Source organism: Tremella mesenterica (assembly GCF_000271645.1).
Source record: "Tremella mesenterica DSM 1558 unplaced genomic scaffold TREMEscaffold_17, whole genome shotgun sequence".
NCBI classification, from domain to species: Eukaryota; Fungi; Basidiomycota; class Tremellomycetes; order Tremellales; family Tremellaceae; genus Tremella; species Tremella mesenterica.
In genome coordinates, this window is record NW_006711241.1 from 193,276 (window position 1) to 214,371 (window position 21,096).

A 21,096-nucleotide genomic window follows, 5' to 3' on the forward strand; every position below is an offset into this window, starting at 1 on the left:
TTCCAACCCCCCCCCCCACGTCATCCTTCTGTTCTTGATTCTGATCAGAACAGTCATATCCTCTACTACCACGCCACCCAACATGCCCACTCTCACTGCGCCAATATCACAAAACCCTCCATTTACCATCTTGGCCTTGGCACTTCTGCAGGGAGCAGACATCAAGTGGAATTACGATGCTATCGACGTGAATGATCTCAAGTATGACGGTGTGACTGGACTCAACACCGTCCGAGCTGCTCTGGAGACAGGTCTCCCAGGCAAGGAGGTCAGTTCATTCTCACATCATATGTCCTATTATACTCTCTGTCCTGGAACTGAGAAAGGCTGACTGACTTCCAGATACCTTTGCCCCCTTTACCCACGATCTTCGAGTCCAACTCCCCTTTCCCGGATGTTCAAGCTTGTCTCGATGCTCTTGATGATTATTTGGTATACCGGTCAGTTAACTCTGAGTGTCTTTCTTGCCGACACAAGAGCTGATGTAAAGTACATACTTCTCTGGCCCGAACTTTGGCTTTGGTGATGCCATCATCTGGGGCACAATCCGCAGTATGTATGGATATAGTGCAAGGGCCGTACTGACGAAGAGGTAACGGTGTTGCCGCCAACTCTGTCAGAAAGCCAGGGAGACCGCATCTGTCTCGTTGGTACACACATGTAGAGACTCTCCCGGTACCAAAGCGAGTTCTGGAAGAGTCGATGGCCGCAAAGGCGGATGCAGAAAGGTATAAGAAAGCCAAAAGAATCGACAGTGTTGAGGTTGTGTTGCCCAACGCGGTGCCGGGAAAGGTGGTTTTGCGATTTGGTCAGTCCTCTTTCCACCAGAGTACAGCTTCCGCCCCGAGAAGTGTGACTGATACTTTCAGCTCCCGAGCCGTCCGGGTATCTGCACATTGGTCACCTCAAGGCAGCCATTTTGAATCGCTTCCTCGCCGATCAGTACCAAGGCACCTTCATTCTCCGTTTTGACGACACGAACCCTCTCAAAGAAGAGGTGAGCATTTGTACTCCTCGTCCCTACTGTGAGGTGTGAGGCGTGAGGTGCGGATCTGAGCTAATATTCAAGGGAGAGTTCGAGACCACTATCATGGAGGACTTGGCCATGATTGAGATCGCCTATGACAAAGTCGTGCACACATCCGATCACTTCGACGAGATCATCAAATACACTGAGCAGCTTGTTCGTCAAGGTGACATGTACATGGATGACACCGATGGAGAGACAGTGAGTATCGAACACATTTTTACTCTACCTCAAATTATCTCAGCTCGCACGTCGACTTTGTCCCGCGAGGATTCGTCCCTCCACGATGTCTCGGACACTGACTTATCAGGTGAAAGAACAGCGCCGAGCTGAGATCCCTTCAAAGAACCGGGATGCCTCAGTGGAAGATAACTTAGCTCGCTTTCGAGAACTCCTTACCGGCAGCGAGGAAGGCCGGAAGTGGTCGGGCAGAGCCAAGATCGACTACCAGCACAAGAACGGAAGTATGAGGGATCCTGTCGTATTCCGCTATGTGGAAGGGGCCCATCACATTACCGGGTACGTCTGGGTTCGCCGTGAAAGAAATAGGAGACACTAACAAAAACCAGTACCAAATACAGAGCATACCCCACTTATGACCTGGCTTGTCCGATTATCGACCATCTCGATGGTGTAACTCATGCATTGAGGGCCAATGAATATTACGCAAGACATGAGCAGTATCAATGGTTCCTACAAAAGCTAGGTTTTTCAAAGATTGATATTTTCGACTTCAGGTCAGTCCGTGGTTTCACAGTCCCTAACATCACCGGATCCCAAAGATACCATAATAATGAGAGACGTTTGCTGATGATTACAGCCGTATTGACTTTGTATACACCGTACTGTCCAAACGAAAACTAAAATACCTGGTGGAAAAGGGTATGGTCAAAGGTTGGGATGATCCCCGGTTCCCCACTGTCCGAGGTATCCGCTCCAGGGGAATGACAGTAAAGGGGTTGAAAGACTACATTCTTGGTCAAGGTGCTTCTCAGTCTCAGCTTCAACTGGAGTGGGATGGTATCTGGACAGTAAACAAGAAAGTCATTGATCCTGTCGCCCCTCGATATTGGGCCATTGCGGAAGATGGAATGTGAGTGATCCTCTCTTTCCGACTCAGAATTGTATGACAACGGCTGACGAGAGAGGGTCACTGTAAAAGTCATCGGTCGAGATCGCGAGGATGAAGAAGTGATAAAAAAACCTCTTCATAAAAAGAATCCCGATGTTGGGGAGAAAGACGTGATCTTCTCGTCCACTCTCTTGATGGAACAAGAAGACGTCAAGTCTTTTGCCGATAATGAAGAGGTGGGTCATATCCTCATTTACTTGCTTTCTGTTCAGACACTCTTGAATAATTTACTGATCGGTCAGATCACCGTTATGGACTGGGGAAACGCATATGTCACCTCCCGAGACCACTCCCCTTCCGGTCTCATCACGAACCTTACTTTGACCCTTCACCTCGAGGGAGATTTCAAGAAAACCTCCAAAAAGGTCACTTGGCTCTCTGCTCCCACCAAAAATCACGCTCTTGTACCTGTGGTTCTAATAGAATACGACTATCTCATCACCAAAAAACGGATGGAGGAAGACGATTCATTGGACGAGATCACCAATCCCAAAACGGAATACAGAACCAATGCACTGGCTAGTGCCGAAGTGGCTGATCTAAGGAAATGGGATATCATTCAATTCGAAAGAAAAGGTTTTTATATCTGTCAGGGGACGAAGGCCCAGAATGGGAGGATGGAATTCGGGTTTATACCAGAGTGAGTTTATTTGATTCTTCTCCATCAGGCTCCTGGACTTTTTCTATAATTCTCTCTGCAGGCGCACTGTCCCACCCCTCATATCTGCTCTTACTGCAGTCATGAAGTGACATGTAGCTACACTGTGTAGTCGGACGCAAGGGATATAGGCGTGAAGGCTTAGATCGGAAGTTTCAACTCACCAACAGCGGTCGTCTACAGACCATTTCCCTCAAAGCAACCCCGGCAAAGGAGACTGCGAAACGGTCAGGAGACAAAGCGAACTGGGCCAAACCTGCCCCCAAAGTCAAAGCTATCGCCGTGGAAGAAGATTCAGATACTGAGGTATCCTCGAGGAGACCGATGTTTAAAAGTGGAAAGATCTAGTGAGTCGACCCTCTTATTTTATTCAGCAAGATTATGACACTGTGTATTCCGTCATATCACAACATGAACCATCTATGTACCACACTCTTTCCGTCTGTGAGAATGGGAAACTGACAGACAGTGGAGACGAGCCGATTAAACCAGAAGAAGGAAGTGTCAAGATGTACCATGTTGATCCTATCTATGATTAGTGGTCGAATGCATTGATTTCTCCCGGCTTATCATCCTCTCTTATCTATGGACCTGTCGCCTCCTCCCTCATAGCGCTCTGAGGGCTATGATGTGCACACTCCATCATGAGCCACCCTGGTCACATCCTCAAAGATAAACATGATGTAAACGGTGGGCAAAAACGAGAACACTTGATACCCGATGTATGTCCATTATTGCGCTGCCGCATGTAGTTCTCGTAGCCTCGTTGCAGCTCAGCAAGGTCAGCAAGAGCCTCCTCGTCCAGCAAACGAACGCTCGAGCTCCCAGCTGCTGTGTTCATATTTTCATGTTGTAAACTCATATTGTAATTGCTATGTCTTGGGGACTGGAGTGAATACATATGTGAAGGCCTCGAATAGAGATCGGGATGATCGTGACTGAACATCTGTATGTTCCCTGGAGGATGGAAGCTAGAAGTTTGAAAGGGCTGAGTCTCGCCGGGCGCCAAGAAGTTGGACGCCAAAGAGTTGCCCATGTTGGCATAGTCATGGGCACGGGGCTCACTCACATTCATTACCGGAGTTGGAAGATAATCCGTAGATGTTGTGGGAAACAGCGTAGCTAGTTGGCCCTCGCCAACATTAATTTGTGGAGGTATGCTTGTCAGTGGAGTGTCTGGGGAGTCCGAAACCAGAGAGAAATGTGATGAAGTTGCTGCATGACTGGTTTTGGAACGATGAGCGCTTGGCAAGTGTTCTCCATATGACGAGGTCGAATTTGTCAAATTTGTCGACCACTCGGAGCACGAACCGTTGGAGCTGCGGGAGGCAGTGCGGTCGGCTGCTTTGTACGGATGCGAAGCAGTTTTCTTCTTTCTACTCCTTTCGCCTCGCGGGGGCACCACCAAAGAATTTGTAGAATTGGCTCCCTTGCTGACGCTCTTTGCTGTGGTCTTTAGCTCTGGTAGAATACTGTAGCGAGTGTCAGGAAAAGTAGAAAGATCAAGGATAAAATGATATCCTTTCAAACGTTCTCTAAATGGTATGTGAACAATTGAGACAAGTGACAGGGCAACATTGTAAGCTCCTTCGCCCCAACTCGATGCGCCAAAATTGTCCTTCAAGCGTTTTCTCAACCTGTCTCCCCTGCTGCGGACCACCTTTATAGCAAGATTTTTTCCAGTATTGTCGGCATTAGCCCAATCCTGTTTCTGTTGAGACAGACGGGCAGCAACGTTCAAGCAGGCCTGAATGGTGTCATGAATGATGCCAATGAGTGAGCAATTTCCATTGAGATCATGGAACAACTTACTCTGTTCCCGTAACGCAGGATCCTGGAAGCTATTCCAATACTGTTCAGCCGTTAGAAATAGGCGTTGGTCCGACCAAGGGGGCAATTGGTGAGAGAACCAAAACTGGGATTCACTGGAATCGTTGTAATATCGCAGAACTTTCAGTGTCCGTTGTACGTTTTCCTGGTCAGCTTGAGACTGAGTCGGCATCGACATATTGGCGGGCGAAAGAAGAGAAAAAAGCAAGAGAAAGAAGTGATGTTGAGCTCAGACATAGGTTCTAGTATTAGTACTCAATCAACAAGTCAAGGTCAGAAAGCTCAGACAAGTTGATCTCCATTTTTATGCACAGCTCCAGGCCGACAGGCCGACGCAGGTTCCGATTTGGTGGAGGATCGTGAATGGAAGGGTACGAAAGTGAGAAAAATGTTGACGGAGAGTGCGAGGACGGAGTTGAAAGAACCGTCCTTTGAATGAGGAATGTGGCACTTTTTTCAAGTGTGGCAGTGTGGCACGCGAAAACAAAACCGAGATCCTTTCAGGCACGCTAATTAGAACAGGAACAACGACTGTGCGCACAACCACGACCACTGGTCCACAACCACTTTCGTCTTCGGGCACTACTGTACCCTCGTTTTGGACATGCATACCTCAAGTTCGGCCGGGAGCAGTCACGCCATCTTCACGTACTGACGTGTACAAGTAGACGACTTCGCCCAATCGCCACATTTGCGGACGGTGAAAAGGCCAGCAATTGCAAGTGACTGGTTCGGGATTCTGTGTGATCGGAACTTACTCTTTCCCGCACCTTACCTTCGGGACCCCACACAAACGAACTGATACCATCACTTCCTAGATGTCCTAACGATGCAAAGTGTGATCACCTAATCTGGCGGTGACCTCCGCTGATGGGGCAACTATATCGGTGTTGCATGACTTCTGCTAGGTACCAATACCACAAATTCTCTACTGAGTATTCTAGTCCCGATCCGCTTCTAGAATGTCGAGATAATTGAGCCACGAGGGTGATCGGTCTCTTTCTCTTAGAATCACCACGTATGGGGATCCGAGAAGTGACATCTCTGCCGATTTTGAGATATTCCCAATCGTCCCCATTTGAGACAATGATCGATGATTGAGCGGACGTCATCCACCTCTTACAAGTCTGCACCATTACATCCTCTTGAAATGTTTGACGACTAGAGTACTTTGACCCTTGTTGCAAATAATGTCGATCATTCGACGAGGGGTAAGGAAGTTCTTATTGAAGAGGACGACCCGGGCTAAGCTTGCCATTGTTGTGGAGAGACCAACTAGTGAGAGATCATTGACTGAGGGAAAACTCGCGAGTCTGCCTTCCCTCTCACTCCACATATACTCGTACTTGCCCCATTGATTCTGCCAGGAGACCGATTACGGGGAGAGAACGAGTCCATTGAACAAACAAGGCAACGTGATAAGTTACCAGGTGAACCTCATCTACCCGAGCATTTATCGACTCCAGACATATAAGCATGCATGAACCCCATTCCGAACGATCATATCACCTATATGACATGTTCCATATGACTTACATCGGCCCAATAGATGGGTTAGGACTCCCTTGCCCTTGAGATCTACCAGGATTTCCCCGCCCAAAATCACTCCCTATCTCTTCCAGAAGCTCTCCCTCCCCGTGAGACACCTTCATTAATGCGGAGCGATCATAGCGGCCGGGAGCGGGTACCACTCATGGGCAAATTTACTTTCGAAAGTAGCCTTTCGTTCAACTCTATCCTCGAGTCTCCTACGGCTTTCTCTCCGAAGGACCCTCCTCGAATCTGAGCCCTGTGATCGATCCGATGGGTATCGTTCAATGTCCTTCAGTTGCTATACCCAATCTCTGCCTATTGTCATAAGTACAGCTCCTCTCACAAGTGACTCACTTTGGTCAAGGATGATTCCATGCCATCCAGCAAGATCAGATGTTTTGGTAAGCCAATGAGTCCGTTAGCGTCTGGGGAGACACCCATGTCTGCCCCAGTGAGAACTCATCGTGATGACCTGCACCTTGTTCGAAGCCGAGATAGTTTGATGCTGACCATGCCGCGCGAGGATCCGTTACCTCCTTCTGCAGATCAGCGAACAACAGCCTTCTCGAGACTGACTCACAAGGTTCCATGGGTTTGATTGGATTAGTGAGGTATTATGCAGACCAGAAACAATCACAGGCACCAGCGGCCTTACTGAGTAACAAACATCAGTGGGTGGTATGTTATATGAGCTCATTTCGAAGCCTCCGGTACCTTCCTTTTCTGTACTCTTGGATTTGTGATCGAGCATATCATGATTGCTGCTCGCGAGTTCTGGCAAGAAAGTCGTTGGTCGTAATCCTGATTGACGAACATCTCCTACATGGCCGATGGGCGTCGACAAAGGGTGATACATGTGAAAGTGGCCTGTCAAGCCATCCCGAATCCACTGCGGGACGAGAGCGATCGTTTCACGCACCATGGACGTGGAAGGCCTTCTTTCGGGCGGAAATTCGTACTTCAGCCAACTGTCTATGTATGCGTCTCGCGCCGCAAGATCTGAAATTCTATCCTCATGGTTCAAAAAAGGATTAGCGAAGAACATCGATTCGAGTACACTTGCGATCCTCATAGTCGAATCATACAGGTCCAAATCTGATTTCATTAGCCCAGCTCGTCTCAACTATCCACTCACATACGTCACTTGTGCCCAGACTGTCTATAAGAGCGAACTTCTGAGCCAGGTCGAGAAAGCCTGTTTTAATGGCTTGCTGAAGTTCCAAACTGCCATTTACAATACGCTGATTGCTGACGACAAAACGTTCGAACTGGTGATAAAGCCTTGCCGATTGATTGGCCTGGTCGGTCAGATTGACACTTTTTAGCATGGGAGTTATGGGGATATGAACAGAATTCTGGTGCGAGTTTCCTAGGTCGATTCCCCTTGTATTCATGGGTCCTCCTAGGACTGTTGAATCGTTGAGTGACAAGTCGTCGAATGGAAGTGCACCAGCAGTTTCCCGTAGTTCTGTGAGAAATTGATGGAACGAGGTCAGCTGATCAAGTGGAACTTGTCGATTTTGACGTGTTTTGAAAGGGAGTTCCATGGCTTGACACAACATCTTTCTCCTGTGGTAGATTTTTGAATCGAAACCCTGGATTACATGTTGTATCGACAAATGATCACAGGCACGTCTGGCCGTCATTATGGTAGTGTTGAACTTTCTTTCAAGATCTGACGTGTCAATTCACTCTGTATGACAAGGCATGAGACGACTCACTGGACACTTGAGGCTCTACACCCGATGACACAGCCCTGATTTCCTCGAGAGTGAGCAAGGGCTCCTTCCCGCTTGCAATGCCTCGTCGGTTGGGAGTCCACCATCCTCGTCTGACAGGGGCATTATAATAGTCCAGTATGTTCAATGGCAGAAAGCTTTTTACCGCAGCCTCTGAAGTTACATCGGGAGAAGTGGACATATCGAGTAGCGACAAGAAGGTAAGAACAAATGATTATGTCGAAAATGTCCAATTTGTCCGCCCTTGAATGCCATTAGCCAGCAAACCTGGTCCTCAAGTCCGGTCCAAAGGAGAACCCATCAGTTTTTGTTGATCGTACAGTCTCTACCGGTTGAGAATACTCGAGTCAGCGTCGTTTAATTAATGGATACATAGGAGCAGAACTTGGGTCAAAGGTGGAGAAAGTAGGTGTGAAGTAGTCAGTGCAAGACTGAGAAGGCGTTGTTGGGCAATCGAGGTGGAGATCGCCGAGGAGGATACGTAGCATCTTGTGGCGATTAATTCATCCCCCCAATTACCGCTTCGATGTGGCATGTGGCAAACTTTGTCGGACCTGGCCCGATTCACTGGAGAAGATCCGATGGATGACTGACTCCATCCGCGGTGGTCTTAACGACCTTTTGAGCGTGCATCAGCTCTTTCAACACGCAATCATATCATACATAGGTCAATATGTAGACAAGGTTCATACCCGTCGCTAAAGAGCTTGGTGATCACGCGAGTCCTTGGCTGCGAACAATTCATTCCTCCTCAATCCATCAGGTGCGGCTGAAATTGTCCTCATTCCCTAGTTGTAGCTCTCTCACAGGACTCATTTAGTAAGCGAGATCAATATAAAGGATGATCATCCATTCCATAACCAGTATTCAAAATCGGACTGGCTAGCTTCATATGACGGAGGCGGCCGCGGCGGAGCTTCCGCAGTCCCCTGCAGGTGACCCAACCCACTTTGAAGGTCTCCATCCTGCCAGGACCGGTCAAGCTGCGCCAAGAGACGTCCCTGAAATTGGGAGTCATTTCCGTGGTGTCCTTGGCCCGGAGAGTAGAGCGGTACCCGGATTGCTCCAGGTACTTGGTGCGAATAGGGCCGAGATTGAACTCCAGGAGCTTGTCCTGGCAATGTGCGGGAAATCATTGACTGAGCACTGTTGACTTGGGCACCCACCGGTTGGGTAACATCTGCCATGGTAGTTTGTTGTGGTGGGAAGTATTCTGTTTGGGAATGGGCAAATCCATCCCACATTGATAGGGAATGCTTTGTCATTGCGGGGCCGTTCCTCCCCGTGGGAGGCTGCCCAGGGAGGGCGCTCGGCTGGTTATAATGTGAACCTCCTTCATTCGGGAGCACCTCAAATCCCGGATGTTGCAGATGACCTGACCAAAACCTTGGCTGGCTGTTTGGAAAGATCACGGAGTCATATCCAATCATGGGAGGCTGCCCAACCCACGACTGATCATGATGCGGACCTCCTTCAATTGCGAAACCCTCTGTGGGACCGGCATCTTGATGTTGAGAATGACCTGGAGCAGGCATCGGCTGGGCGAATGGGGTAGAGGCAAGTGATTGCTGAATTTCTGTGAGGTTTGGATTGGGAAGTGTATGGAAATGGGAAGAGTTGGGATAGTCATTAACTTGGAACCGATAGGAATTGTGTGGACGGTCTTCCGCAGCTGTAACGTTTGACCGCGGAGCATTCAAGCTTGTATGGTCTTCAACAGGAGGCCTCAGCTGATTGTATGGAGAGACGGGGAGTGACCTGTAAGTGCTTGAGAAGTTCGAATCTGGAGGTGTACCGAAGTGAACAAAGTTGGAAGATTGATCAACTGGGATCGGGATGGAGTTAGATCGACTTTTATCCCCAGCTGTAACCACCAACAATGGGTTATTCAAGCGCTTGACATCATCGATATTGGGCACCAACTGGTCATATGCAGGGAAGGCAGGTGATCCGAGAGTGTCTGAGATGTTTGAATGTGGGAGTGTACCAAATTGGGCACGGTCATTATCCTGATTGGCTTGGAAGGAGTCAATGCCGGATGGATTGCTTTTTCCAGCTATGCCATATGACAACGGGACAATCAACGGGCCAATCAAGGTTGTATCATCAAATACTGCGGATGAGCTGTAGGATAGATTGACAACTGGAGCTGGAGGTGGTGGAAGAGTGCTGTCGACCGTTGGGGGTGTAGCTGCATACTTCCAGCTTGGTGGCTTCCCATTCTCAGAAGGCAAGCTCACCAGAAAGCCTTGCTGGGCATAGATGGTGAGTTGTGATGCACTCAGGTCAGTTAGTTTCGGCACTTCAATCTGTCCGCTGAGCCATTCTGTGAAAAGTGGTGATTCTTGCAACTCGGGCTCCAGGTTTACCCCTAGGACAGGGTCAATAATGGTATTCACTATGCCGCTTTGTCTGGGGATTTGGCCATGTAGCCTGAAATGAGAATAGTATGGGGTGTGAATGTTGAAGTTGCATTCAGCGGGATTCTGACGGAGGTCAGGTAGGAGATGGCCCAGGATGAGTGATACCCCTAATCGGTAAAAAAATCGGGCCTGGTCCTCCCAATGAGCATGACTGTGTTCTACTAGTCTGAACCTTTCTACTCTTCTCATCATTTTCATCTGGTGTGTATTGCAAACCTTTTCATTCGATCCCGACCAGGCCCCACGATCGTGTATCAAATAATTGGCAAAGTCTCGGCAAGCCCGTACTGAAGTTCTCCGATCATCTAAAAATGGTCAATGAGGATAGATTATGAAACAGGTGACTCACCTTCTTTGGGGTTGGACTGACCCTCAAAATACGATATCATATCATCACCAGTCATCAAACATAATTTTCCCGAAGCGAGTGCGGCCGCATCGCGGAGAAATTTCTTTCTTCTCTGAGTCGCGAAAGCCGACTCACACATAACTTCCGCCACCATTTGAATGTGTGTCTTGTCTTCTGTGGTCAAAGTTCTAGAGGACGACATGTTGGATGGCAAAGAGACGAGGTTTGGGAAAGAACTTGCCATAATGCCCAATTTGTACTTTCTTATAGACTGTATTTCGAGCACCGCACTGACCAACCTCCCGATATCGACCACTCTTTCCTCTATCGACGCCGCCGTGTCTACAGCCCGTCAAATCGATGTAGGGCGTGAGGTAAGGGGAGTCGGTCATTGAATAGACGTATTGGAGCAAGGATGTCCATCAAAGGTGGGTTGATTCGTATATTTCAGTTCACACCACAAATCCACGTCACGCTCAACCAAAGTATCTAGTCGGTGACTCGGTGGTTGACGAAGTTACAATTCTCTGCATGTTGTTCTACCCTTGATGACTTGAGCGTCACACAAAGCCATCTCGACGGGCATAGCGATGAGACTGGCCAATAAAATCCCGAAACTATCCGCGGCGCCCGTGACACCAATACGGAACTCCCGTTCCATCTTCCATCTTTTCTCCTTCTCGTCTTCCATACATCCTGCTTCGGCGACACATCCATTTTCTTCACCATCTCCGGTAGGCAGTGGCAACAAGCCATTCCCTGTATCATCGTCGAATTCGGCTTCACTCGGGGATTCATGTGCCGGAACATTTGTACTACTGATCCGGCCGACATGATAGAATGTGTTGACGTATGCCGAACCCCCACAGAGTCCTTCAAGGCAAATGAACATAAAGACTACTGTGATGGATCGATCGACACCTGTATGTGGCGGCGGGGCGGGAGGGGTATAAGCAGTGGAGGAGAAGATGAAGTGCGAGGATTGGACAGAGAGGAGAAGGAGGATCGCGAATTGGATGAGAGTGGGAAGGGGAAGATAAGACTGAGGCACGGGAGGAAATCCCAAGGAAAGGGAAGAGCGTGATATGAAAACGAACGTTTGGTCTGGGATGGCTCAGCTCAGACGGCGGATACTCGGGACCTATAAACACCACAGGAGCTGAGAGGATACCGAGAAGTCAGATTAGAGGATGAGGCGAAGAGAGAGCTGGTACACAAGAGTAATGAACATACAGGTGAGCGACCAGAAAGGATAATAATCCCTTGGCGTATGAAAGAAAGCCGACCATATCCCCTGAGTAGGTATGGGAAACACTAAGGTTGGCGCTACCCCCTTCTCCTCAGCACATTGTCCTGCAGATGAAGATGAACGACTCACGGAATTGATCACGTATTCCTCAACATAGACGAGACAGAGCGGTAGCATGTATCGCAGTAGAAGCGGCTTGAGCAATTCCAGCTTGTCCCTCGTGCTGAGGTGAAGTCGGTCTTTTCGCGGTTTGGGAAGACTTGACTCGATCAACAGTACAGCAGGAGGCGACACTGTAGGAGAAGAAGAGACATTGAGGGAAGTGGGAAGAGGCTGGTAAGCTACTGTTGAGGTGAGGTCGGACGAGGACGGGAGGACAAAATTGTATATTATGGGGAACAAGAGGGGTAATATCTGACGTGTGAGCATGCGCACGGACATCGTAGACCGCAGGCACAGATGGTATGATGATACGATGATGATACAATGAGAGAAAGATAGCTACTGACACTTGAAATTCCGAGTCCTCCTCTGACACCCAGACCTCTCAACATCCACCAGATAGCCGCACCAGCCACTCCAGCCAGACCTGTCCCACTCGCCCAAGCGCCCAAAGCGGTCTTACTCGCTTTATCTGTAGGTAACGTGGTGGTCATTTGCAGGAATGTGAGCTCCCCCAAACCTGAAGATAAAGAGGCCAGGGATATGCCCAGTAACCGGGGTGGAACGGAAGAAGACAATGCGACGATCTTGACATGAGCCAATTGTGCTTGACTGAGGTCCGGAAAACTCACGACGATGCCCAACCATGAAGTAGCAGCGCAAAATGCGACTCTTGTGGTATATCGTATCTGCCCCTTTGACCACAGGGGAAAGACAGTTTTGGCTAAGACGGCAGGGAAGATGTTGAAGAATGCCACGACGCCCTTCGGTGTGGAAGGGGGTACGAGATCGAGAGCGGCGGAGAGGATGATAACGTAAAGCACTGGAAGTCAGAGATCACTCAGTTTCTGTGAGACCGAGCTTACCATTATTGAGAAGACCAAAAGAAGCGAAAGATATGAACAACCTCATTGTGAGGAGGTCCAACTTGAGTCTGAGGTGGGGATGGGGGTGGGGGTGGTACTACAGTAGTAGTGACTATGACGTGTTAATTTTTGGGGGTGTTTCAAAGTGATTCCGCTCGCTGGTGATCGATTCCCTCAACTCGTCATCAAGGGTGTCTTTGGTACAGTAGCTCTCAAGACAACCGTGGTGACGAGAAGAGCAAGTTAGGTATGGCATTAGATACGCCGAGACAGATTGAGAACGAGGTGGTCATGAAGAGAGATGCTGTGCCCACCAATCTCGTCACTTACAAAGGTGAGTCCTCGACCAAGTCCAAGATTTACCATACACGGAAGATCGTTCCCTATCTTCCCCTGGTCCCCTAGCCTATCCTTTACCCTCGAAATTTGTACAAACTATGAAGTGAAAACTCGATGGTTTACTGATGTGCTGATGGATAGGAAAACATCTCCCAGCTAGGATAGACCCAGAAGCGGTATGTCCTTACTCTATCTCTTGAGCACAGACGGAGGCAAGACGACTGATAGTGTAGAGAGTGCAATATGTGTTAGAGATGATGGCCACTGCTTTTCAGACCAAAGAACATCATATCACTCTGTGTTTGAGGGATGAGAATGATATCTTAATCACGCAGAACAATCTTCCTAGTAAGATCTACAATCATGATAATCTCAAGTAGGTCCACTTTCTCTCATCCATCACCATCAGCACCCTCGATTTGCCAAATCACCCCTCTGCCATTCACATTCCATCAAGTATCTGTCAGCCCTCACTCCCTCTCTCATCAATCAGTATATCACCCTACTATCTCTATATGGACTTCTGATTCCGACTAGGATATCACGAACAGTATCATCAAAGATCAGTGAATCCCAATGCTCACAGATAGGCTGGTATCCTCGCCTGCCATCGAAGCATTGGCAGTGGTCACGGCTTTGCAACATACCTCACTCCGCCCCTCGTTTGACTCTAGTATCAACATACACGAAGCCGGCGGGATGTCTCTCAAACTAGCTCTGTTCAACTTGCAAAAATACGTCAAAGAAGATGATTTCGCCGTCGAGTTCATGCTCCGTGGAGGGGTTGCCATGCTAGTCGAGCTGGTATGTAACGAGGCACTCAGTGGGAACAGTCTCGCAGTGAGTTGTTACCTGATTCTGATGATGGTCATACTGAAATGCAGTACGCTCTTCAAGGGATACGCGGATTACTGGAATATGAAGCTCCCTGGCTCCATCTGACAGACGCTTTCGTCCACCGCGTTGTCTCTCTTCTCATCACTTCCACCGCTCCCAACATTATCCGACCTGCTACCGCGATCGTCCGGAAGCTAGTAATTGGCTCGGCCAAGAACATAGTGACGAACTCTGCCAATACCGGTACTCTGGTAGGTCATCCTGGTTATCCCAGTAGAAAAGGTAAAGAGAAGGAGAAGAAGAGTAAGGATGTGAAAGGAGCGGGGCAATACGGGTTCGACAGAGTTTGGCCTGTGATCCAGAAAGTCGGAGAGGGCATCTTGAGTGATCATGGTGGCAGTGGAGCGGAAAGAGTGTTCAGAGTGATAGTCGGGAGACTTGAGAGTACTGGGGATCTCGAATTAATAGCGCAAAGGTAAATCATTCCACATCTTCTCTCTGCTCCATGTTCTCCAAATATTTTGCGATCATGTACTGATGTCAGTCTTGGGCTTGTCAACGCCTCACTGCGTTCGGCAGCGCAGGAATCCAGCTCTCATTATCCCGCCCTGGTGGGAATTCTTGAGAGGTTGTCCGTCAGACGTTACGTTTCGCGTCTCATGCCTACAAGTGCAAACAATATCGTCGAGAATCAAATACTCAACTTCCAAGCTCGCTATATGGCCATACTGGATCATCGACGTCTACGTCCCGTTCGTCCCGTGATCAACCCAGATCAGGAGAAGATGCTCGACGATATCTGGTTTGTTGGACAACTTGAAGACGAAGATTTCGATGGTTTATCCACTGGACACAGTCCAGTTCGTGGTCTCGGTCCGAGAAGTCCCAGAACCCCCAGAAGTCCCGGTCTAGCAAGGAGAGAAAAGAACGGGGGAGGAGATAGGACGATGGATGGTTGGGTCAGAATCGGTCTTGGTTTTGACCAAGGTGGCGTGCCGGTGAGCAGTGAGGCGGATTTGTTCCGAGATGTGGGATCGTTGGGCTTAGAGTGCCTGGTGAGTCCGCAAAAGCGTGGGTTGCAGAGCTGATGGTCAGCATTGGTTTGCCATGCATGAGGAAAGCTTTCACAATGTCAGTCATCGACGGGGTCAAATACGAAAGGTACTGATACGTAGGTAATCATGGAACAACAAGCCCGGCCGGAAGACAGGCGATGCCCCATTGGTGCTGCTAGGTCAGTATGAGACTGTGAGAGGTAGAGGGATGATTGAGTGGAGTGGATGCTGATCAGACAGCGCCGAATGCGTCAAGATCTTATGCGAACATTATAAGATCTCACAAGCGGGTCATCATGCTCCGGCGCATTTCCAGTTGTTTTTACTCAACTTTCCTAGACTGCATCATCTAGTGTTGAGGTTTTTCATGCGGTGAGACTGGACCTCCTGCTTCTTGCGTGTCCACTCCCCTCTGATATTGTTTTTGCGATCTACTCTGTGATTCATGTTCTTTATGAGCGCTGTCACGGCTGAGTTCTTTCCCTTTGGTGCAGCGCGTACCGGCATGAGACTTACTGAACTGATCACAATCACTGATACCCAGGATGTGGCACGAATCAGAGTCCCGTCTCGCAGACTTCGCACGTCTTTCTTTCCTCGTCCGTTCCCAAATTCGTCTCTCACTGGCAGACGAAGCAGGTAAAACATGGCTTCATTTGGAACAAGAACTGGAAGCAGATTATCGCACTATACGAGATAGACAATTGGAGATGCTAGAAAGGGAAGATGGGATGTTGGCGCGACAGGCTGTAAGGGAGTTGAAAGAGAAATTAGGAAAGGATGCTTATGAGGTCATGGCTGAACAACGGTAAGTCTCTGACAATTATCAGTGTTTATCACGAAGTCTTAACCTCCTTCTGGCTTGGAAAAGCTCGGGGCGTCCCTGTCTGCGTCACATCTGTCGTTCGAAGATATTGACCAGGCGTTAGCCCTTTGTCACAACTTTGTCAATCAGCCCTGTCTGTGTGTGAGAGGGACAATTTGTTTCGTACCTTTGACTGATCGACAGAATCGGATGTATGCTACAAGGAAGCTGGTTCAACGCAGCCACCATCCTCATTCCAGGTATCCAAGTCGGTTCCAAGCCTAACTCTTCCAAACCGCTTCGGTTCTTGCGTCTGGTACGTTTGTCAATTTTTCATGTCGTACGACAACCATCACTACCATCGTTTCATACTGGAACTTACCTCCCATTCCAAAGGAACAACCTCATTCTCTGTCATCAAGCGGTTCCCCTCAATCTAGACCGACACTCGTGTCTAGTTCTGGAGAGCGAAGTTAGAGTGAAAAAGAAGACGTCCACGGAACCGACGTACAGTCATCCAATCGTCGTACCATAGCCTACTCCGATTTCCCCTCTCGTACCCCAACACCACCGACATACGACTCACTCCTCCATCACATCGATATTTCCAATATCACAACAATCCGTACTCGTACCGGCACCGCCATCAAATCTCTTTCACCCAACCTCATCTCAAAACTCAGTTTCTCACTGATGAGTGGAGAATTGAGTTTGTTAGATGTGGATGCTGTTCATACTGCGCAGATGTCTGAATGGACGGATGGTTTGAGAGTGTTAAGGGGTGAAGGAGGGATGGGGACTAAAGAAAGTGGGGCGGCTTTGCAAGTGAGTTTGATAATTTCATACACCACATGAAATTCATCTTTTCCTCAGCTCTTTGCCCCAGTGTCAATTTCCCGTTCCCTTTCTCACCGCCCTGTTTATCATAATTCTCACAGATAGTCAGTGCGTACGAACGAATGTTTCCGAGCGTGTGGCAGATGGAGATGTAATGCCAATAGACTAACGAATAGATGCTGAATGATCTGGCATTGAAAATTCGTTTATTGGATATTACAGGTGACGGTTTGGAAATACCGGAGAAAGTGTCGATAGGGCAAGGTATGTCTACTATTCACTATCAATCAGATTTTAAGTGGAGATCAGTGAATGGATACTGATGACAGCTCCTCGAAGTGTCGATTTTTGGTTTGCCCGATGATTTATAGTCGTCAACATTGTCTTCCACTTGTGGACCGTATGTGAATCGTAGGAAATAAAATCATGTTGAGTGAAATGAGATCTTGAATGCATGGGATGCTTATGTATCACTCTAACTTAACATGTGCTGTTTAATATCTACAAGAATCTATACACATTGTGTCGTAATCATATCATAAAGTGGTCTGTACAAACATGGAAGAACTTAAGGGAAGCATGATTTAATGATGTTGAGAAAATCCTTCCAGAATCATAGTGATCAAGCAAAAGGAAGTAAGGTATGATGCTCAACTCATCATTTCTTCTCAAACAAATACCTCCCCACACCCCAAGTCTCACCTTGATCCATGCCGAAAAACTCACTACAAGCCATGAAGAAAACCCTAAACCTCCAAAACGTTTTCTCACCTTCTTCACAACCCATTTCTTTCCTTAATATCTCCAAACCATCTTTCTGAAACTTATCTTGATTCTTCAACCAAGCTTCTAATGTACGTGAATATTGTCGTCCGTTCATCCATTTAGAATCGAGTATAGTGAACTGTTTTTGGAAATAAAGAAAGAGATCAAATGATGGCATGCAACCTCCAGTGAAGAAAGTTTGAGCCATCCATCCGTCTTTTTGAAGGAAAAGATATGGTTGGGTTCGATGACAAAATATATGGATGTAAAGGATTCCATGGGGTTGTAGCCAGGTTGAGATTTTGGTGAAAAGGAGAGGGTAGGATCGTAGGTGTTCGAGTAGTTCTATAGAGAGGATATGGGTGAATCTGGGATCAGTCCGGTTGTTCTTTGTGTTCACAAATCAAACTTCCAGGCTGTGGTGGATTTATCATTGGGTGTAGGTTCAAAAGTATCAGAGATGTATTGTCGGACAGTAATGATGGTTCAAGAGGGGTTTGATCCCGTAGCGTGCAGAAAGACAGTCGGAGGCGATTAGAGGACTGGAAGAAGAGATCAGGTAGAAAGGGTAAGAGAATATACGGTACTTACTGAGAAGGAGAGAATTCGTAAGTCGCCACATCACCCGTGATCACTTCGACCTTTTCATATCCCTTGTCTGTAATTATAGAATCAATGTATTCTTTCTGAGTGCGGGAATTCGATAGCATAGTAATTTCAGCCAACGGGTAATGCTGAAATGTCAATGAAGATCCTCCATCTTTGTCCCTGGCCATGCCTCACTTGACTACCATCTCCTGATCCGCATTGGACGTATTGACTGGTTTCCATTCCGGGAGAACCTGGGGAGAACGAGACCGAACTTACCTCAGCAAGGAACAACCCCAAACTTCCCCATCCACAACCCATATCAAGAATCTTCAAACCCTCTCCTTCTTTCCCTATTCCTCCCATCTTTTCCCAACTTCTCAACTCAGCATCTCCAACCACTCCCTTTTCCTTCTCATGGGCGACAGAAGAAAGTTCCGAAGAAATCGGACCAACTGAATTCACTGTCTGCGGCTTCCCTACACCTCTCAGACCTAACCCGAGTCTTGCCTCTTGGCAGTAGAGCGAAAGTATAGCATCCTCCGCATCTACCAGAGAACAAGTAGGTGTGGGCCAGAAACAAGAAGAATACTTCATCCTCGGTCCAAGACAAAGACGGAGGAAAGAAGTTGGAATCTCGTAGTGCTGTTCATTGGCTTTGTCTTGGTGTACAGCAATGGGTTGGTGGTACAGATCCGAGATGAAGGATAGCTTGGCAGCGTGGTTGGCTTCGAGGCTACCTACTTGTCAGTGTTTTGTCTCCGCCGACCCCGGACCGATTCGTCTTATTAAGATACCGAGTACACGGTCTCACGGGCAGTTTTCGGTCGCTTTCTCTTTCCCCAGTAGAGGTGACAAGGAAAGGGACAATTACTGGAAATAGCCAGAGCAGAGGGTAGAGATTAATGAACGAGATCACTGACCATGATCAATCTCCCTCTGTCTGTTCCTACACAACTTTCGAATCACAGGCCGTAGTACCATATCAGGTACGTAACCTCTATCGATGAGAGCGTATGCGTATTCCATCTTGCGTTGTTTTTGCCTTTTCTCTTTGGCAACTTTTTCTTTCTCTTCTCCTCGCCTTTCTCTGTTACTTTAGGGTTGTTGTCTCCGAAGGCCTGAAGGGGTGAGTGAGGATAGACTTTCGTTGTCAGAGTTGGAGAGGGAGAAGAATCGGCAGTGGGGGCATTCCACTTGGGGGTGCGATCGAGATTCAGGCACGATCGATTCCCGAACCCGATCAAATATTCTCGGTTAAATCCCACGTCATGGGTTTAATGGCTCAGGTCCGTAAGAATTGCCTCAGGCACCGGACTGTGGAGCCCCAAAGGAGATGGGGTAGATGAATCCGATTGGTCCAAAGGTAACCACAGCGACGAGACGCGACCTCGGTCTATGTCATCGCAACGTCACTCTTTCCCCGTACAAACCATCTCGCACCTCGTATTATATCTTCTGGCATTTACTAGTGACCACGAGCAGACAGAGAAAGCATTCATCCTACTGAGAAGCAAAGTACAGCAAAATGGACGCGGATATGTCAGGTATGACAGATGGTGAGTCCATCCTCTCTCCCTTTCTCTTCCATCTTGAATAATGTGTGGTCGCAAGATATGGAGTTGAATACGAGCTGATGAGTAGGAATGTCAACGGGTGGGACGGATATGCCTATGAAAATGTGGTTTCATGGGACTATAGGAACAGACAGTGAGTGTTCTAATTCTCATTGTCACCATATGCGCCCCTTTGCGAGTTTCTCGATGCTATAATTAACGAAGAGATTAACTGATGAACAGTGTTATGGTTCGCTTCTTGGATGCCTACCTCAGGAGGGGCTACCGCTGGTGTCTGCATAGGATTGTTCTTGTTAGGGGTGTTCGAGAGATATCTTATGGCTTTCCGACGGGCTTGTGATGTAGCTTGGAGTAAGGGGTAAGTTTCGCCTATTCCCCCTCTCTCTTCCTTGGCATCCTTCCCCCACTTATATATCTTGAGGATGAATCTCGGGATCTACCTCTTTCTTTCCTCCATGACCCAAAGTCATGTATTCGTTCTCTCTATATGAGTATGATTGAGGTAAAAGTTTAGCATGTTCTGGGCCTACGGGGGAATGCTGCGGGTAAAGGAGGAAGAGAGTCACTGACTCCTTAGCCAAGTAGGCTTCTCTTCGACCCACTCATCAGGCCGTATCACTCTACCCACCAAACCTCAAGCCGTCTACACAAGAACGGAAACCGAGAACCTCGCTCCTTCTCCCTCATACGCCTCTATTGGACCAGCGAGCAATACCACCATCCTCACCGTTGACAGACAATCCGAGAGGGACGAAAAAGACCTAGCGGATGTGGATCTGGAGGATGGGAGTAACTCGCATTTACCTCGAGCTGTACGACGTATGGGAGCGGATAGGGAAGGGAGATGGAGTCGACCATTCCGATGGGGTGTGGATGTGCCTAGAGGGATGTTACAAGCTTTACAGACTTTAGTGCATTATTTACTCATGTGAGTGTTGGGTCTTTCCTTCAACTCGGAGTTGTCATCCATTATCGTTTTCCCTTTTTCCAGGTTTCCTCCCCTATATGGTTCCTCTGTCTATATATATATCTGAGTCACACTTCAGCTACTGAGGTTATCACTGAGTGGGTTGAAGAGGTACGCAGATCTTCCGCTTTTGTACAATTTAGCCTCACATCGACTACAGTCGTCAATGGAGGTAGAGTGTAAAGATAGAGTAGGAGATAGAGGCACAGCTAATTCTCTAGGCTGGCAGTCATGTCTTTCAACATTTGGTGGGTCATGTGCATCGTGCTTGGCGCAGGCGTCGGCGAGGCTTTGTTTGGTAGATTTGGATCCACTCATACACATATGGAACATACGCATTGAAGTGTGGTTGTCACAT

The 21,096-nt window shown here is 48.1% G+C and overlaps 7 protein-coding genes across 7 annotated transcripts; 3 read left to right on the top strand and 4 right to left on the bottom strand.

Annotated features, from left to right (window-relative positions):
* The first annotated feature begins 37 nt into the window (after positions 1–37).
* TREMEDRAFT_45902 (uncharacterized protein) lies at positions 38–3,385 on the top strand. The gene is made up of 13 exons (XM_007007962.1): positions 38–268; positions 343–440; positions 491–552; positions 593–808; positions 870–997; positions 1,070–1,228; positions 1,338–1,546; positions 1,597–1,764; positions 1,848–2,120; positions 2,176–2,335; positions 2,402–2,799; positions 2,988–3,164; positions 3,287–3,385. Exons 1-13 carry the CDS (start codon positions 83–85, stop codon positions 3,354–3,356), a joined length of 2,304 nt encoding a protein of 767 aa, XP_007008024.1. The 5' UTR covers positions 38–82; the 3' UTR covers positions 3,357–3,385.
* Positions 3,386–3,689: 304 nt separating this feature from the next.
* Positions 3,690–4,825, bottom strand: TREMEDRAFT_65902 (uncharacterized protein; the record flags this gene model as incomplete). The annotated part of the gene is made up of 2 exons (XM_007007993.1): positions 3,690–3,755; positions 3,887–4,825. 2 exons carry the CDS (start codon positions 4,823–4,825, stop codon positions 3,690–3,692), a joined length of 1,005 nt encoding a protein of 334 aa, XP_007008055.1.
* Positions 4,826–5,489: 664 nt separating this feature from the next.
* On the bottom strand, positions 5,490–8,100 carry TREMEDRAFT_65903 (uncharacterized protein; the record flags this gene model as incomplete). The annotated part of the gene is made up of 7 exons (XM_007007994.1): positions 5,490–5,763; positions 6,184–6,260; positions 6,535–6,623; positions 6,653–6,719; positions 6,761–7,275; positions 7,316–7,855; positions 7,902–8,100. 7 exons carry the CDS (start codon positions 8,098–8,100, stop codon positions 5,490–5,492), a joined length of 1,761 nt encoding a protein of 586 aa, XP_007008056.1.
* A 2,679-nt stretch (positions 8,101–10,779) lies between these two features.
* Positions 10,780–13,023, bottom strand: TREMEDRAFT_45904 (uncharacterized protein). The gene is made up of 6 exons (XM_007007963.1): positions 12,969–13,023; positions 12,735–12,925; positions 12,450–12,689; positions 12,070–12,354; positions 11,925–12,024; positions 10,780–11,795 (listed from the first exon to the last, which is right to left on the bottom strand). The coding sequence occupies exons 1-6, from the start codon at positions 13,012–13,014 to the stop codon at positions 11,209–11,211; spliced, it is 1,449 nt and encodes a 482-aa protein (XP_007008025.1). The 5' UTR covers positions 13,015–13,023; the 3' UTR covers positions 10,780–11,208.
* Positions 13,024–13,175: 152 nt separating this feature from the next.
* TREMEDRAFT_74853 (uncharacterized protein) lies at positions 13,176–17,310 on the top strand. Its single transcript, XM_007008028.1, has 14 exons — positions 13,176–13,302; positions 13,449–13,483; positions 13,541–13,683; positions 13,898–14,147; positions 14,192–14,619; positions 14,689–15,199; positions 15,240–15,275; positions 15,320–15,378; positions 15,440–15,571; positions 15,744–16,007; positions 16,209–16,320; positions 16,518–16,829; positions 17,018–17,105; positions 17,171–17,310. The coding sequence occupies exons 1-14, from the start codon at positions 13,218–13,220 to the stop codon at positions 17,203–17,205; spliced, it is 2,490 nt and encodes an 829-aa protein (XP_007008090.1). The 5' UTR covers positions 13,176–13,217; the 3' UTR covers positions 17,206–17,310.
* Positions 17,311–17,499: 189 nt separating this feature from the next.
* Positions 17,500–19,223, bottom strand: TREMEDRAFT_35623 (uncharacterized protein; the record flags this gene model as incomplete). Its single annotated transcript, XM_007007948.1, has 5 exons — positions 17,500–17,974; positions 18,198–18,340; positions 18,474–18,535; positions 18,689–18,930; positions 19,114–19,223. The coding sequence occupies 5 exons, from the start codon at positions 19,221–19,223 to the stop codon at positions 17,500–17,502; spliced, it is 1,032 nt and encodes a 343-aa protein (XP_007008010.1).
* Positions 19,224–19,840: 617 nt separating this feature from the next.
* TREMEDRAFT_70320 (uncharacterized protein) lies at positions 19,841–21,080 on the top strand (the record flags this gene model as incomplete). The annotated part of the gene is made up of 4 exons (XM_007008029.1): positions 19,841–19,904; positions 19,994–20,129; positions 20,349–20,699; positions 20,960–21,080. 4 exons carry the CDS (start codon positions 19,841–19,843, stop codon positions 21,078–21,080), a joined length of 672 nt encoding a protein of 223 aa, XP_007008091.1.
* Between the last annotated feature and the right edge of the window lie 16 nt (positions 21,081–21,096).